At 35.2% G+C, this 18,558-nt stretch overlaps 1 protein-coding gene across 2 annotated transcripts in view; it reads left to right on the top strand.

The window, feature by feature from the left end:
• Positions 1–18,558, top strand: part of LOC134666006 (very long chain fatty acid elongase 7-like) — a 45,352-nt gene that overhangs the window by 14,818 nt on the left and 11,976 nt on the right. For both annotated transcript variants that reach the window (XM_063523083.1, XM_063523081.1), the window contains exons 2-5: positions 7,777–7,852; positions 11,612–11,802; positions 13,313–13,393; positions 14,501–14,663. In XM_063523083.1, coding sequence (XP_063379153.1) covers positions 7,804–7,852; positions 11,612–11,802; positions 13,313–13,393; positions 14,501–14,663 — 484 coding nt within the window. In that variant the 5' untranslated portion in view covers positions 7,777–7,803. The remainder of the gene's footprint in view (positions 1–7,776; positions 7,853–11,611; positions 11,803–13,312; positions 13,394–14,500; positions 14,664–18,558) is intronic.

Below are 18,558 nucleotides of genomic sequence, written 5' to 3'. Positions count from 1 at the left end.
TCCTTATGGTTTCTCTTTGTTATTTTGCAGGCGCGTAAATATTTTGCCACAAAAGATACACACGTTCACAATAAATAATAATCCGCACTTACCAATAATGTAATATTCCATTCAAGTCCTGTATAATATTTACTTTTACTTTTACCATCCACTATAACACTTTATTGTCGCCATTACTATATTACGAATTAACAAGATTAAGACATTTTAGTTTCGTAAATGATTATTGTTCTCTTGTAATTCTTTCTTATAACTCATTTAAAACTTATATTCTTATATCGTACTTATAAGAGATTATCTGTAGTGTTAAGGTTTCCTGTTACACCGAAATATAGCTGTAATGCAGCTATTATGCAGCTTATGTATTGCTTATACAGCTACTCTACAGCTCTAATAACGCCAAAGGCTGTATAATTTGGGCCCTTTTTTTACTTATAAGGGCTGTATAAGCGCTTATACAGCCTTTGTACAGCCTAACTGTACAGCTTATAGTATACAAATAAACTTTAATACAGCTTATATACAGCTTGCAATGCTACTTGGGTTGACTTTAAAATGATAAATATTGAATAACGTCAGTTTGAAATTGATTTTATGATAAAGTAAATATTATCGGAGATGATCGCTCTTAAAAAATATATGTCGCTAGTCATTTATAACCTAAAAGCGCCAAATTACGCAAAATTATATTGAAATGACACCTGTGTATTGAATTTGAAGAATACTTTAACAAGGGTAGTTATCTGTATGACAATGCACCTAAAATAATTTTCAAATGTATCTATTATTTCTGTACTTAACACGATAACGAATTCTACGTAAACGAAACCGCGGGCAATCCCTAGTACATATAGAAATAAATAAGGGAAGGTAAGTTTCCATTAGTGTACTGTGTAAAATAACTATTTACCATTGATAATAATTTTATAAACGCTTTGCGTATTTTTAAGGGCACCGCGCTAACCGCTAGCCCGCGACCGTCGATCGCTGCCTCCTGCCACGGCGCGCGCAAACGCCGCGCGTTTGAAATGTAACTTAATATAAGCTCGGAATGCATACTTACGTATCAGTATTTAGTGTCGCCGTGATTTTATATTTCTAATCTTTTGTGTGAGAAGTAAGATCTTTATTATGACCGTGTAATATTAACTCTACAAACTTTAATTCAATATTGGCTATACTGCTTAACGAGAAATCAATATCTAGACAAGCACATTGTCTACATTTCTAACTTTTTACATGTATACTAAGTTGATAGATAATATTGTAATTTTGCAATATCAGCTACTCTAATTCTGTATTTACATAATAATTCCTGTTGTTACGTTCACCAGAAAGCAGCTGTTCCAGATTTCTAAAAACCGAATAGTGTGAATAAATTAAAGTGTTATTGAATATGTTAAAGTTTTTTGTAACTTTAATTTTATATTTACATAGTTATTTAGCAAAAATTAAAAATTTAAATATGGCCGAACGCTCCACCTAAAATTTTCTAACTTTTTACATGAATGTTATTTAACATGCTTACAATAACATATCAAAAAAGAAAAAACTTTAATGTTATCAAAACCCATTTTTGTTCCACCGCTGGTCTATTAGTGCATAACTATTTTGGTTTATCGATTATTGACCTAGACACGCATAGAAGCCAATCCGACCATTAGCGCGGCAACTTTGTTTACAAACTTTGTGGCATGTTGCATACACATTACACAGCTAAAATTTCAAAATTAGCTAAATGATTTCGTCTGTTACTGCCGGCTGCTATGCAATACTTTAGTGTCGAGGACGCCGCCCCAGTATGTTTCAAAATTGAAATAACACATTATCCTGACCGCGTTGCTCAACTTTATTGACTGTTAAATGTTGATTTTATACCGATTACATGTTTAAATGTATCATATAATATATAGCATTATACTTATAATATTGTTACTAACAATATTGTATAACTAATTTAAGATATTTTTATGAGTAGCAGGTACGAGTATATATGTAATTCTGTAATAAGCCATGTGACATACGACATACATTTTCAAAAATATTAACCTTGTGTTAGCTAACATTGAACTTTGGTGGCTCAAGCATAGGCCTAACTTGTAAACAGACGCTCGATCGAACTGGAATGAGGACGACCCTAATTTAAAACTTGACAATTTGGTCTTCTTCAGTTACATAAGAGTTCGGCGTAGGCTTCGCGCGTCAATTTGATATGGCGGCATGTCGTTGTCTTTACGCAATGTCCCAACCTAGCGCTATTGCCTACCTCCTTCGCAATCAATACACTTATCCTTGTCACATATAATTACCCAGATTTAATTAGCTGCACCCATCGAAATGGAATCCCAAGTCACCAAGGAGACGACTGCACTCCAAGTATCAAAGTTCTTAGAACCTTTAAAGTTACACCTTCCCGTTCATCCGTCCCACGTTTGCCCTCAGTTGGCCTGTTAACTTAACCTGTTTATCTCTTATTTACGTTATATTGGAAAGACCCAAGCGGCAACGTTGGCAGCCCTGCCTTCACAGAAAGGCGTATTAGGGCCTACGAAACAAATAAGATAACATTCACCGGGTCGGGTTTTTCCCACTGAATTAACCTCGGCTCACCTTTGCTCATATTGCATTTGCGCTTTAGTAATAAGTTGCTCAGAACTTGCAGAACATTAGTTGTATCGATGTTTTGAATTAAGAATATTAACTCAAGAGGTTTTTGGATGGTGCGAACGTATTGGTTGTAAATAAGGGAGTTTTCTTATTGTATTCTTATCACACCATCAAACTAGTTATGCCTGGGCAATACACCCGCCCTTGCAAAATGTATTCTAGCAAGCTAACGTTGGAGAACATTCCATGGCATGCATCTAATAGTGGGGTGGCCGTCTAAGGCAGTGGGTCAGTGGTTCGGGTAGGGCGCGGGCGGTCTTCTGGCGCAACACCCTTACGTAAAGCGCGGACGGCTGCGCCCGCAGTCCGCACGGGTGAAAGTTGCCGGGCTCCGCGAGATGGGCCTTCCTCGCCACATGCTCGCTTGTCCTCCAAGGGTGGACTGTGGACTTTATGCACTTGTGTCACCGTTCGAATCGAGATCACCTGACCATTACCATCTTATGCAACACTTACCGGTGAATTATAAAAGTCGACCTTGCCGACGTAAGCGCTAGCCGTGATTGTTGTTTATTGATGATCGTGTGTAATACTCAAGGTCTCGGTTTGTTTTTTGATAAACTGGTGTTAGATCCAGTTTGCATAAACATGGTGGTAAATTCTGTCTCATTAATTATTTAAGAGAGTATTAAAATTTGTCGTCTAGATGGCACATGACTTATAATTGCTTATTTTTCAGTTCCAATTCAAAAAATTTATACTTTTTAATTTGAATAAGTTTCAAGTGTACGAGTGCATTTGCCGCGAAGATCAGGTCAAGGTCCCGCACAATAGGCGGTTGCGCAAGCGCCGACGGACGGACGGCTAGACCGACTGCGCTGTGCCATCTCGTTATTTCGGTTAATGTTGGTAATGCCCTAACCGCGTAAACTGACAACCGGCCTGCACTTGCGATTCAGAGACAATAAGTATATTGAAACAATTTGATTTTGACAACATAATCTAGTTAATTGGGTAGAAAATAAGCATTCTATCATAATAAAATAGAAATCAAAAGTACAAGACTTCAAATTTTAAGAACTCAAGTTTATTTTAAATTTCACACTTAAACCTTTGAAAATAAAATTATTATGTACGAAGTATTAATTGACATAAAATGACACGTACAAAATTTACGAAGTTTATATTTAACCGAAATCGCTTTACGCAAAAAACTTCCGCGCCTAATTAATGTAAAAAATACATTCCGTTTCAAAACAACACACACATTTTGCACCATTGCAATGGTCAACTCAATGCATTGAGGCAACAACCCTCACTCTTGCGTTGATCACTCCAGTTAACCGTCTCGTTCACCTCGCCTATAATACTGATAATCGCTGCACTATTATGTCTTATATTATCGCAAACAATCATGTTGTGCTTCCTATGAACGATTCCTCGAAATAGTCTACCGTGTTTCTAGTATAGCCTGTCTGATTTCTAAGATCAAGTTCGCCATACGCCATACATTTACTATGGCGTAGGAACTTGATCATAGTAAAACGGACAGACTATACAATGGCGCATTTTGAGAAAATACGTAGTACTAGAACCTTTGAAGCGCTGATGGCCTAGCGGTAAGAGCGTGTGACTTGTAATCTAGAGGTCGCGGGTTCAAACCCCAGCTCGTACCAATGAGTTTTTCGAAACTTATGTACGAAATATCATTTGATATTTGCCAGTCGCTTTTCGGTGAAGGAAAACATCGTGAGGAAACCGGACTAATCCCAGTAACGCCTAGTTTCCCCTCTGGGTTGGAAGGTCAGATGGCAGTCGCTTTCGTAAAAACTAGTGTCTACGTCAAATCATGGGTTTAGTTGTCAAGCGGACCCCAGGCTCCCATGAGCCGTGGCAAAATGCCGGGATAACGCGAGGAAGAAGAAGAAGACGTAGTACTAGAACCTATAATAAAATTAGTTTTCTTTTTTACCACGAGACTTCAAACAAAATGCATACAAAAATGCGTCATCGATTTAAGTACGCTAATGAGACGGAAACTCGCGTTTGTGGAGGCTATAGATAGACTAGCGAAATATAAAAACTCATAAAATAAATCACCAAATCACGGATTAGCAGAGATAGTTGACACTGCATATAAGTTTGTTTAATTTAAAGTATAGGCAACACTTCCCGCTAAAAAAACGCCCCGATTTATAAACTGCGCTGAAGTTTTTCGCCTACTTAAAGTGATTTCGGTTATAAACTTTAGTAGGTACCTAAAAAAAATATTTTCTAAGGACAAACTGGTGAAACATTTTTAAATATTGATAAGGATAAAGATATTTAGGTAAAACAATACATAATTAACTACGATAGCAAAGCAAATTTCCTTTAGCGTGCGTGGCTAACTTCAATTTGCGTGGCTTCGGCTACTATTTATTCTATACATTAAGGATTGTTGTTCAATCAATTTGAGCTGTAGCCATTTCCTTAGAATCATCGTCATCTAGCATAGCCGATACGGCTGATACCAGGTACGTGACAATAGCGCGTCAGAAACGTGCGCGTTAGTGCAAACGTGCTAATATCACAATTCACAAGCTACTACCTCATATTTACTTTCCATTATACCTATCATTAAATTCGTTAGGTGTGAACAATTGCCTCATACGTGGAAATGCTACTCTATTCTAAACATTGTTATAAACATAAGGCGTAATCATCATACAAACTTAGCGAAGATGCATATACTCGTATACCTATATGCCGTAATAAATAATTACTACTTTTGTAAGTTACCTTGTTCTCCTTTATACAACACTGGTATAGTTGACGAAATATAATTTGCTAATCTCTCGAACAACTTGTACTTGCCTATTCTTTAACTGCATATGTAACTATACGGTATTGTTTTGATATTTTTATACCTACTAGTCAATCAATAGAATCAAGTTTAATTAAAAGTGCGAAAAGCCCTGATTTTGGTGACTAAATTTTGATTACGGGTTAATACCTTACTTTTTATTCACGAATTATATAATACCCTGTAGGTACTTAAAGTTTTATTTCTTTATTTTTATTTAGCCTTAGGTTTTTTTAAGATTGTATACCTACTAATGAAGTAAATATTTTTAAATAGTCGAAACATATTTTAATAGTTCAGCTAACGCAAGAAGTCTTTTATATTCCGAAATGGATTAGCCTTGTAACATATAGGTTGCTTAATTAACAATAGCATCTACTTGACTTATATAAAATACCTCAAGAATTGGGTTACATGTGCGGCCAACAACAGAGCTAGAAGCGGGCAAGGCGTTCAATACGATCTACACATTTGTTCAAATTACTTAGTAGGTAACTCCTTTATAACCCCCTTATTTATAAAACTAAGCAACATCTTACAAACCTCTGTTAAATGTTGTCTTTTTCTAAGACTTGACTTGACTTGACTAACGATTATCAACGGTTTTTAGGATTCGACAAACGTTTATTAATAACGCAATACATAAATAAATATTACTTATTACATTACAAATGAAAACAAATTCAGAAACAGATACAATGTAAATAAAGGCAACACCAGACGGTCTTATCGCTACAAGCAAGATACAAATAATATCCTATCTTAATATACCTAATATGTGTTCGAAATATCGAGTTGTGTTATCTGATTTCTCAGATAACAACTACAACTCGAGATAATGACACTATCTGCAAGAAACGAAACATGATAAAATCATCTTTACAAAGATAAGACAAGAAGTAGGTATACACATTAAGGATTACATTAAAAAAAGTTAATTCCGAAGACAATTAGGTATAAATGCTAAAATATTTTATATATTTTAAGACAAATTTTACGCAGTAACATACCTAGTTTATATAGTCTAACCTCGGCCCTGGCACTTAGTATATATATAAGAGCGAGCAAGTTAAATATTCGTATTTGCAAAGCGTTACGCGAGATCGAGGCGACGATGATATTTCCTATTCCGCATCCGTACGTCACGTTTGTTTCTGCGTACTCTGTTCTCATTGCTCCAGCTATTCTAGGTAATCAAATCATTATAGAACTTCTTTTTAACTAGATATTGTATAGGTGACACTAGAATGTGAGTAACAACAAATTACTGCGTACGTACTGCCGAGGGCTCCGTACAAATTTAACTATTTTTTCACAAGTTTATAGTTTTCATGTTTTTCTCTATGGTACTTATAGTAGTTAAGTCAACGGGAAGAACATAGGTACCCTATAATTTTTGATTTCCTTGAGAGTGTCGAAAATGTCTAAATAAGGGTTTTTGCGCCAAACGTTTGTATCTTTTATTTACGTTAAAGTAACTTGGAATTTTGATTTTTTCACAGTTTTAAGAGACCGTAGACCTGATGGTGGGAATGTATATGGTTTTAATTTCAACTCGATACCTCCTCGCGTTTCCGAGATAAAGGGTCTTGACAGACGAACGGACGGACGGACATCAAAGTTATACTATAAGGCTTCCGTTTTTCCCTTTGAGATGCAGACCCCTAGACATTCATATATTATGACGAATACTCTTATCAACTTGTATTATGTTATCGATAGGATTCTAAGATATCGACTCATAGTCTAGTCACGAAATACCTTGTCGAGGTACTTAGGATAATCATTCGTTATCTTCCTTGTATTGGCGATAATTAGGTATTAGACCTCACAATCATGTAAATATGTATTGCTGTTCTGATAACAATCTAGATTTAGGTGGTGAGTCGACTGTTCATTGATTAATTTTTAGATAAGTAAATAGATAGTAGATATAGATTATATTTAGGTACTCTTTTCGTTTAATGTATTAAATTCCCAATAGTGGAACGATTGAGTTTTTCAAGGGAATATATGTATATAGGTAGGTCAAAATAACAAAGTACAAAGTCCGCTTCTAGCAGCGTATCAACAGTCCAGTTTGAGTTGAGAACCGGCATCTATAAAAATTGGTCATAAAAACACTTAGTAAAAAATGTATAATAAATGCGAATATATTTGAGCAGGCGGCCGATACCTTAGCGAATAAACCAGTAAATTAGAATATCAATTAATTTGCAAATTTTATATGCATCAATCAAACAACTCATATATAACGTATATACCAATATTACAACTATAAATGATGACTTAATTTTTTTAATTAGTTCATTTACTTGTTACAGATAACTGCGTAGAACCAGCTTTTCAAAATGACGAGCATCTACAACTGGTACAGAGACCTCTTGGACAACAGGAGTGGTAGGTATCCCTTTTGTTTATATGCTGGCTTTAACGTTAATTAATAGATCACACTTAACACGTATACAAATAGTGAAAAAACCACGAGTGACGCGTAAACCTGTACGTACATCAGCTAGTTCCGGAATCGATCGATAAATAAACTAATTATTGAAGCCTCTAGTGTTTGTGATTGTGTTTCCTTACGTCCGATGGACCCCTGTACGGGTGTGTAATGATCGATATAAAAATAATTAATATATTTTCTGTAGATATAACAACATTTAATATAATTTCAGAAAATATAATAACTCATTTTGTATAATATACATTTGATATATTATTAAAATCTTTCACATCATTTTGTATAATTATCTTTTGATATAACACTCATTTATTATAAAGATCATGTGATATAATGCTCATTTATTATACAAGTATTATTATATGTATAAGCATTATTCGGTATAATATTATAGTAAAAGTATTTTTATGACGACATCACGGACGTAGAGAGTAAACGGGATAGTGTACACTGGCCAAAAAGTGTGTCCACATGAGACATCAAACCTGAGCCCTCCATCTCTTTCTAATTAGGGTGACCATAAGTCATATGTATGTGGGATATTAGCATAAGATTGAATGTATAGTTTGGCCAGGATCTTTTCTCATTCGTACATAATCAGAGAGAATCATACTGTATTTTCCCTATGCTAGTATAATTGTCCCAGAAAAGAGATGGATATAGTTATTTTCTCTCCTGTAAAACGCTTCACAACAACCTTACTTAATTTAGTCGTTATAACAGCTTTTAGTCGTTATAAAAGCTGTTACAGATGGGATGGGCGTATTGAATCGCGATCATGGTCGATTGTGAGGAAGGTGTGGTCCGCCGTACCTACATCAAAAACACAGCTATAAGAGAGAGCGAGACAGATATCCAGGATGGGGTAAAACGTTGTACTACGTAACTAGGTAATTCGCAAATCGTGTCGATTAAAAACACTGCCTTCGGTCGTGTTTTAATTTATCACCACTCGTTACGAATTTGATTCTTACTTTCAACACTTGTATCGCAAATTACCTTATATTAATACTATACCGACTAGTTATCGATACCAGTCATTTTGTCAAGCCCTAGCGTAGCGTGGCGTAACAATTTATGTTTATACACGAAATTATCTTGAGTATTGACTAAAATAATAAAATATTAGCACACAACGAAATAAAAACTTACATTTAACTGTGTAAACCGGCATCTTACACTATTTATGCTTAACAAAATACCTATCACTATCAATATCATACTCATGGTGTGTTCATATACGTGATGACTTCCCTTTTGCATACTTAAGCTATTCTTTAAGCGTAAGCGTCATCGTAGATCTGTGGTCTGCAACAAAATTTTCAAATTTGCCGCCTTTGTATACTGACGGAAATGTGTGTCCAACCTATATAGAATCGATTACATCTATATAAATAGTTAGAATTAACGTTTCAGTAATTAAATATTATGTAAGTAAGTATAAACATGAGTCTGTAATGTCTAAGGACTTTGGATTTAATTTTTGGCAATTATATAGCTCTCATTACATGAATCGAATAATTAAACATGCCGAAATAAGTATATCTTTATTTATTTATTAGTATACTATTTAGGTAAACTTATTTTTACATTAAGTACGTAATAACAATTCTGTAAGACCGATCCAAATCGCACCGATATCATAGTCACCCTAATGAGTTTGACAGTGTTTTCTTGATTGTACACGTGTGTGTGTGTGTGTACACGAAAAATATGTCATCAAGTTGGGGATACCAATTAATATCCAAAGTTACTACAATTTCTACCATATTCAATTTAATGTTTTTTTTGTTATGCACATGCTTGGTTTAATCAGTTAATAATATTGACATCATAATGATTAACAAATTATTTAAAAGATATCGGAACTGTAATCGGAATATAGCACTAATATAGTATATGAAGGTAATTACTTTCAGTAGTATATTGATATAAATACTGCCACAATGGTATCTTTTTTACATTGGCAACATGTGCGAGTGAGACACGGGGCTCTGGTTTTCTATCTCATGTGGACCGTTTTCTCTGGTCTGGTACGAACAACTTTCTGGCTCGGTGATAAGGTTCAATTTAGTATGACAAAAAAACTGACAGTTCGCTCCCGATTAATATATAACTTCCTGGACGACATATGTAAATGTTTAACGCAGATTAGGTAGTGGTTTGTTTTGTGTAATGGGCGCAATTCTAACCTAACCTAACCTACTTTTCTGGTAGCGGTTGGTTTTATGTAGGGGTCGCAGTTCTTAACCTAACCTAACCTAGTATTCTGGTAGCGGTTGGTTTTGTGTAGGGGTCGCAGTTCTTAACCTAACCTAACCTAGTATTCTGGTAGCGGTGGGTTTTGTGTAGGGGTCGCAGTTCTTAACCTAACCTAACCTAGTATTCTGGTAGCGGTTGGTTTTGTGTAAGGGTCGCAGTTCTTAACCTTACCTACTTAGTTATAAATAGCAGTTCGTTATATGTAAAAATAGTCGTTTTTTGTAGTGTGTAATAGTAAATGTGGAATTATATATCTAATACATTATATCAACAATTCTACTTTAGATGAAATAACTTTATATCATAAATTCATTATAGAAAATATGCATTATACTTGAAGAATGTTATGTTAAATGTTATTAGATCAATTAATCTTTATATAAAATGATAATTTATGTCATATGAAAATATATTAAGTGTTGTTATATCATTTAATAATTATACTAAATAAGCGTTATTGCAACTGATATTATAATAAAAATGTTTATAGCCATCGATACGCACCCCCCCTGTACACCTGTATGCAAGCCAGCTTTGCGCCAATTGTCAGCCGTGCCGGTTGCTCCAAGGTTTACTAGCAAGAGTTTGCTCAACAAAATTACATAAGCCTTAGAATGTTCCACACTCCAACTTCGCACCGTGGCGTCTTAGCGTAACGAAAACGGAGTTATGTCAATGTTCTAAGCTTCAACACATGTGCCGAACCGGCATTGATCTCAGATCCGCGCTATGACGCACAAACTAATACTTATCCGTTGTTTATTCGCATTTGAATATTATTTACCTGCCATTCTAACTACCATTGATGATATATACCTGCCTACAGACGTTTGTATTTTACAACCGTTGGAAAATCCTTTAACCTTTCTGTGGTTATTTGAAACCGGATATACGTACCGTATAGTTGACATAGTAATTGGTGTTTACCCAAATGCGGAAAAATCATAATCGCTGCTTGACTTGTCTAGGTAAATAAATGCAGGTCGTCCTTGTTGGTCCAATGGTCAACTAGTGCTATTACCCGTAGCGTATGACTTATGGTTGCCGCTCCCGTATTGGCTTATACAGCCATGAAAAACGTTGTCGCCCTGCCTGACACTGTTTGTATAGTCTGCAAAAGACTGAAAGGCCTATGATCTATGATGACTTATTGTAATCATCATACCCATTGTACTTAAGTTGCTGTACGATTGTGTAAAATTCGTGCTCGTGGTTAGTTACACAATTAATGAATACCTAAAATTTCCATTCCAATTATTTGAGCAGGATGCATGCACCGTGGTAGAAGTGTAGAGAAAGATGGGACGTTCCCACTTCGCGTGACCTGAAACAGTTAATTTATAACAACGTACATTTGAGGGAGGAATTTTTTTATGGAAATGATTATACACCACGCCCGCTCAGTATTGAAGATAATTATGATTGTGTTCCAGATCCCCGGGTGAAGGATTGGCCGATGACGTCGTCGCCGTGGCCCACGGTCGCGATATGTCTGGCATACGCGTATTTCTCCAAATCTCTCGGGCCCAGACTCATGGCCAACAGGAAACCCTTCGAGCTGAGGGGCGTCCTCATAGTATATAACCTATTCCAAACCCTCTTCAGCGCCTGGATATTCTATGAGGTAAATCCCCAAAGTTAATTACGTACTAGAGCGATTAGCATTCTGCCACAATACATTTCCGCATCGATGAGCACGCTGCCTTCACGGATGGAAATGGGTTAACTGTTATGACGTATTGTGAGATAATTAACCTCACAGACGGAAAACATTGACGTAAATGTAATTAAGTAATATTCAAACCAATTTTGTTCTCCTTGTTGATTTTTACCGGATTCGTGATAGAATCTGCGTCTAAATGACAATGATTCACTTGTTGCCAACCACAATAATAGCTTATAGGAAGTTAAATTATTAATTTGTTATTTGAACATATGTAGGTAGGTAACCTACATAATGGTTTGTTTATTGTATATTTGAACATATGTTCCCTACATATTTATATTTATACTAGCTGTGCCCGCGGCTCCGCCCGTTTCTGTCAGTAAGCGGCTAATTTCTAATCCTAATTTCTCTCCCTCTCCCCTGGAGGCAGAACTTGTTTATATTTATATTACCGAATAATTTATACAAAAATATACCACATGTATAAAAGTATCGATGTATTAAGTAAAAAAAGTAAAAAATTTTTGTGCCTAATTTTTCTTGTACGATATATCGTCGAGTTGTCACTCAAGATATGTATCTCAAATAAGTAAATACAGTGAAACCTGGATAAGTGAGATCTCAAGGGGCGAGCAAATTTGTCTCACTTAAAGAGGTTTTCCACTTACCCAGGCTCCCAGTTAGCCAGGTACAAATAAATTTCTGTCTCATTTACAGAGGGTTCCATTAATAGAGGTGAGAATAGAGTATATTTCAGTTATAGAGGTGGTTAATAGGGTATTTAGTAATTATCTTTAAAAATAAATAAGGTAAAATAATCCTTGTCCCTAAATATTTTTTAGTCTGTTTAAATATTTCTTTGAATTAATTTTGAATGATTCTCCAAAGGATAGATATTTCAAAATTAAATTAAATTTGATATGGACTTCAATGCGTATTAGAAATTTAATAATAGAAAATTTATTTTTTCGTGTTACTTATCAAAATTTCAGCTTTCGTTTCGATAGTTTTAACTACTTACATAAATGAACTAAATCAAACTTGAAGTTGTTTAGACACAATTAGGCAAATGCGGAATTTGTGGATTGACTAAGAGCTAGTAAGAATACGGAAATTGTTCAATGAAGTCCAAGTTAGAGAGGTCATAGATTGACGTTATCTCAGATACAGAAGTCAATTCCCTATAAAATTCCAAAAAACAATTAGGAAAATGTAATCTTATAAATATAGTCTCAGTAAAAGAGGTAAAATACACTCTCTGTCTCAGTTATAGAGGTAAATGTGACTATAAAATCACAATAACGAATCCCAGTTATAGAGGTTCGTTTTTTCTCAGTAACAGAGGTAATTCAGTGCTAAAGTGTCGGGACCGCACCATGAGTCCCAGCTATAGAGGTTTCTCACTTATCCAGGTCCCACTTAACCAGGTTTCACTGTAGTTTGGTGAACAAAGCATTTTTGATTGCAGTACCTAATGAGCGGCTGGTGGGGTGAATACAACTTCACCTGTCAACTCGTCGACTACTCGCGAAGCCCGACAGCTATGAGGGTTTGTATTTGATCCATGACTGATACTAGGACTACAGGTTTAAATCACATTCTCTAATGTTTAACAAACTCAATTATACACATGTGCACTATCCTCCTAAGGCCCAAGGTCCTATAGTACTTATTCAGTTCGTTGAAATTTTAATGATATTCAATTGGAACAGAGTCGCATTTGTTTTTTTTTCGTTAAATTTTAAAAAAACATAACCAAAATCAACTCTATTCCCAGCACTAAAGGTTCAAATTTCAGTGGCAAATTCTGGATGTTTCATTTGTATGGCTGGGCATTAGGACGCTATGACGTGAACTCGCTCAGTAGTATTTAATAGTCATAGTAGGAGTTATGCTAAAATGCATCACAAAACAAAGTCCTATGGGTAAATAAAGGCAGTTTTGCATTTGACGTAAACGGTAAAACGAAAATTTTATGTTTTTATTAATATGAAACGGACATAAGAATATGATACGGATTAGAGTTGGGATTTAAAATATAATTTTATCTATTAAATTTTCTTCTTAACGTTTTATTATACGTAAATGTCAGTGATGATCGGAGTCCTCATCACTAGTTTTATGAGGGACATTATTAGAAGACAGGAAAAGTAATTTCAGCGTTTTGTAAAATTCATCCCCTAACAGGGTTTAAAAGGAGTTGAAAATTTGAATCCATTACAAATGCTTTGAAACTTCTTAGAAATGCAAAATAGCCAATCACAAAAAAAGTAATTGCAACGTTTTTGGAAAATTACAAATGCTTTGAAACTTCTTAGAAATGCAAAATAGCCAATCACAATAATTAATTTTTAATTCTAAGTTAATTTATAGTATTTTTTTTTATTAATTTCTATTGTTCCAAATGTTATTATTGTATGTTTAATAATAAAGTCAATTTTGGATGATCACAAAAAAAGTAATCAATAATTTATGATACAAAATCATAGAATTGATTTAAATACATCTGTCGTTTATATCCAGTAAGATTTGCGTGGTAGCGTCAAACTTCCTTGTGATGACATAAATATTTTAGTATTCATAAATTACCATACCATCTAAAAAGCTTGTGCCAAAGTTCAGTGTCCTTGACATTAAAGTGTGACGTGTTTTGTAGATGGCAGCCACGTGTTGGTGGTACTACTTCAGCAAGTTCACAGAGTTCTTCGACACGCTGTTCTTCATTCTGCGCAAGAAGAACGAACAGGCGTCCACGCTGCATGTGATACACCACGGCATCATGCCCTTCTCAGTGTGGATGGGGCTTAAATTCGCGCCAGGTAAATGACACCACATACTCCACCACCACGTAAAGTAAATTTTCCCATTCAGAAATCATGACCATAGGTGGGAACGAAAGGTCCGATCGCTGTGTCTCGTTCCAACCAACGGTTATCGCTGCCGCCGTCGCAAGTCGCTCAATGTTGTGACCGCGCCGTTGTAGATGTTTTACGACGGATAGAAGCGCTACATGTTATCCCCTTGGGCAAAGTTGGACGGTTTGATGGTATAGTCAGTTCATGTTGACCTAACCAGTTTCGATTATACAGAAATTATCGGCTTAGGGCCCGCCAATTGTCTTGATCAGTAGTAGATGACTGTCTGAAGAGACTTTAAAATATTCTAACGCTCAATTTTTATCACGATTAGAGAAAATTTTCCGTCGGACGTACTATTTTCGAACTACAAGCAAAAAACTGACAAAGAACAAAAGAGTTTTTCCACAACTTCTGGAATGGAGCAAACACAGATTACACTAAGCAGGAACGTATTAAGACGATTTCCAGCTTGCTGGGAATTAATTCCTGGAAAAAATCTAATTTGACTAAAAAAATCTAAACTGACACGGGTTAAATATTCAAACCTGGAACCGACCTTCGACATTGCATCGCCAATGGTAGCCATAGAGACCAGCAGGCCTTGGTGCGCTGACGCAAAAAAAATATAAGAAAGTTAGGTCAACGCATTTGAGAAAAAAGCGGCGACCCCAGGTCCTGTTCAAAGAGGCAACGCCAGCAGCGTGCTAGGCACATTTACCCGGGTACCTATCGACCCTAGTCTGCTATTTTTTTAATTGCTATAGTATAACTTGTTATATTTATTCTAACAGATGCATGTTCTAAAATATATTTCGTTTTTGACTGGCCTAGTCGTAAAGTCAATGAATTATTTATTGTCGGTGTCAAGACCAGAAAAAGTCAAAACCAGACATCGAACTGAGAAATTCGAATATTATCTTATCAATGAATATTTTTGTAAGACAATGACGATTTATAATATAATGTAAAATTATACTGTGATGACAGCAGTCATTCAAAAGTAGGTAGAATAAAAACATCATGGTAATAAATTAACAGCTTATCGCGAGGAACGGGGTGGATTGATGTTTTAATGAAAACCCATTGTATAATTAGTTTTCGCCGTCGGTCTCAAAAGTATCCTATATGTATTGTGCACCAAGTTTCACCAAATGCATTGTTATGTTTTCTGGATGATCTTTTCCACTTATAATATTAGTAAGATGATATATTTACTTTGTTTTCTGATCGTAATAGTTCCTCTCACGAGTAAAATACAAGAATACAGATTAACCAACGAGAGCAATCAAATGTAACAAGATCGCATGTACAGATTAATTTGTTTGCAACAAAAACCATCTAAACGTTTCCGACGAATTTCAGTCGAAGGCCGAATGCAAGACTGATGCATCAGCGCTTTCTAAAACGATGTCACGTGAGTCATCGTACTTACTGGTGATTAATCGCTGTTCGATGAATTAAGCAGGCGACGCAACTCGGCCATCGATGAGCGCTCGCGGTCATGGTTAATATCGTTATACAACCGCTTCGTTGCTGAAACTTGGTTGGGATTCATAATAATCATAACAGTCAGAAGGGCAGGTTAAATAAAAACAAGCTAAATATAATCACAATAGCGAGCAAAAAACACAAGGCAACTTAAAAAACTTAATTAATTCTTAATTTATTGTGGCTAATACAATAACTAATTTTTTTCTTATTTTTTGCATCAGTTGTTATGTATTTTTAGCAAGCATATTAATATGTTTAAAGCGATTGTCAAAATAGAACAGTAATAACATGAAAATAATTTAAAAATCACGGTCACCGCACAACACTCCCATAGTCGTTATTATGACAGCGCATCCGCTTATTTTAGTTCATGTTTACGACCTGTACTCGTGTGTACTTTGAGTTCTAGGTATAAACAATCGTAAGATGTATACAATAGTGTAGGACGCCATTGGGCGGCGCGTCTCGCGATGGTGTAATATTTAACAAGGTACTAATGCACCTACCTATGAATGATGACCACATAGGGCGTTATAATGCAGTCTTTAGCCTAAATTCGGATAGATCGAATAATATTAGTTTGGCTGTACGGTGCTGTTCTTACACGACTGCCAAAAAAAAAAGTGTATTGTTTTCAGCGTTCATGTTTGTATGTAGGTATATTTATGTGAGTTTCTTTATTGTCCAATGCCCTAATTCAGGAATTAAACTTTTAAGATTTAAATAGCCCCGATGCCTCAGCTAGTTTAGAACCTGCTTCATTAAGACCGTTTTCCGATGTTATTTTCCACTACACATAACCTTATACGTTTTGTTTTTACAAAAGTAAATTCAAACCCGGAACAGACATTTAATGTAACGTTAATTAAAGTTAGTTTATGGATTGAATTTGACAAACAATAAATTATGACCACTGTGTTACTTATTCGTTCAATTAGCATTGTCTAGGTGACAACATAGAATCTAAGACGTCATTTTGAATAATGATCGCAGTCAATATTTTTGATATAAGTAAGCGGATACACTGAAAATGGTTTTTGCCACATTAGCTCGTAAATGCTCTCTTGATTGTTCAAAAACTAATGGGAAAATTGCATTTTATGCACACGGGTGAATTCACATAGTTTTGATGCATTTTTTGAGTTGTTTCCTTCAGTTGGCTGGTAGAATTGACTTTATATGAAGATTTTGAATGCTGAATATTTAATACCATTGATTTGGTTTGATTTTGTTTAATGTTTTACAATAAGTTTTTCCCTCAAGTTGGTGTGGTGAACCTGAACATTTTTATGTTTCATTCGGTGGCAAAATTTGTTTGACCCTCGTGCCTTTAAACCCTCGCAAGTCTCAAGATCCAATTCCAGATTTCAATTTTGTAATCTTTCGCTTGCTCGGGTATCAATTAACAGCATCAGAACGAGCGGTTAAACAAACAACAACAACAACTTCGCCCCCTTGTAAATTAAATAATTACTATTTTACTATTTTCGTTGGTACCGTCGTTATTTTATTTGCCATATAGACGTGTATTTTGCTGAGGCTGAGATTAAACTTATCGTGTGTCAAGTCTTGCAACTATGAATATAATGCCGCTGTTTCGATGTTTAACGTCGTAGTTTTAGATATCATTTATTAGAATTTATGGATTCTTATTTTCATATCGTAACTTATTTTGGTTATAAATACATACCTAAATATCATTATGTCACATAAAAGTCATTAACACAATGTACTCACGGCTTTGATTGATAGATGATTCAATACCTACTTTTTCTTTTTTTAATACCATTAAAACAAAACAAGCATTGTTTTTGTGACGCTGAACCCTCAATTAGACAAGTCACCGTTTGACGCAATGACTTAAGTTCTATGACTCGTGAACTATTCAAATCAAGCAGGTACGCAAATCTTTGTTTACTGTGGTACTCACTGGGAGTTTCTTGAGTTTTATATAAATATAAGGCAGCTAGGCACTTGCATAGAGAGGTTCATTTATTTGTTTATTATCGTTATATGCGCCACTTTAATGATATGACTTCGCTTAGTTAGCCCGCCGGTAACCATAGCTACCTTTTCTTAACCAAATGGATAAGTACATATCAATATCACATCATAAGTGGTAGATCAGGTAGATGTAAAAAATGGCAATCTTAGAATTTGTTATGTGGACACCAAGTCTCGGAACCGGTGTTTTCTTCATACAAAAAATACCGGTTAATACCGGTACCGTGTTCTTTAGTTTATTATTTAATTTTTGATGGGTCAATCTAATAATACGAAGTAGTTACCTAAATACATGATTCAGTTCTACGGAAAGAGCATAAAATAATTAAAAATAATGGGCTATATTGGGATTTAAAAATAA

The sequence above is a fragment of the Cydia fagiglandana genome, chromosome 7 (genome assembly GCF_963556715.1).
Source record: "Cydia fagiglandana chromosome 7, ilCydFagi1.1, whole genome shotgun sequence".
Lineage (NCBI taxonomy): Eukaryota > Metazoa > Arthropoda > Insecta > Lepidoptera > Tortricidae > Cydia > Cydia fagiglandana.
This window is presented reverse-complemented; position numbering and strand designations above follow the sequence as displayed.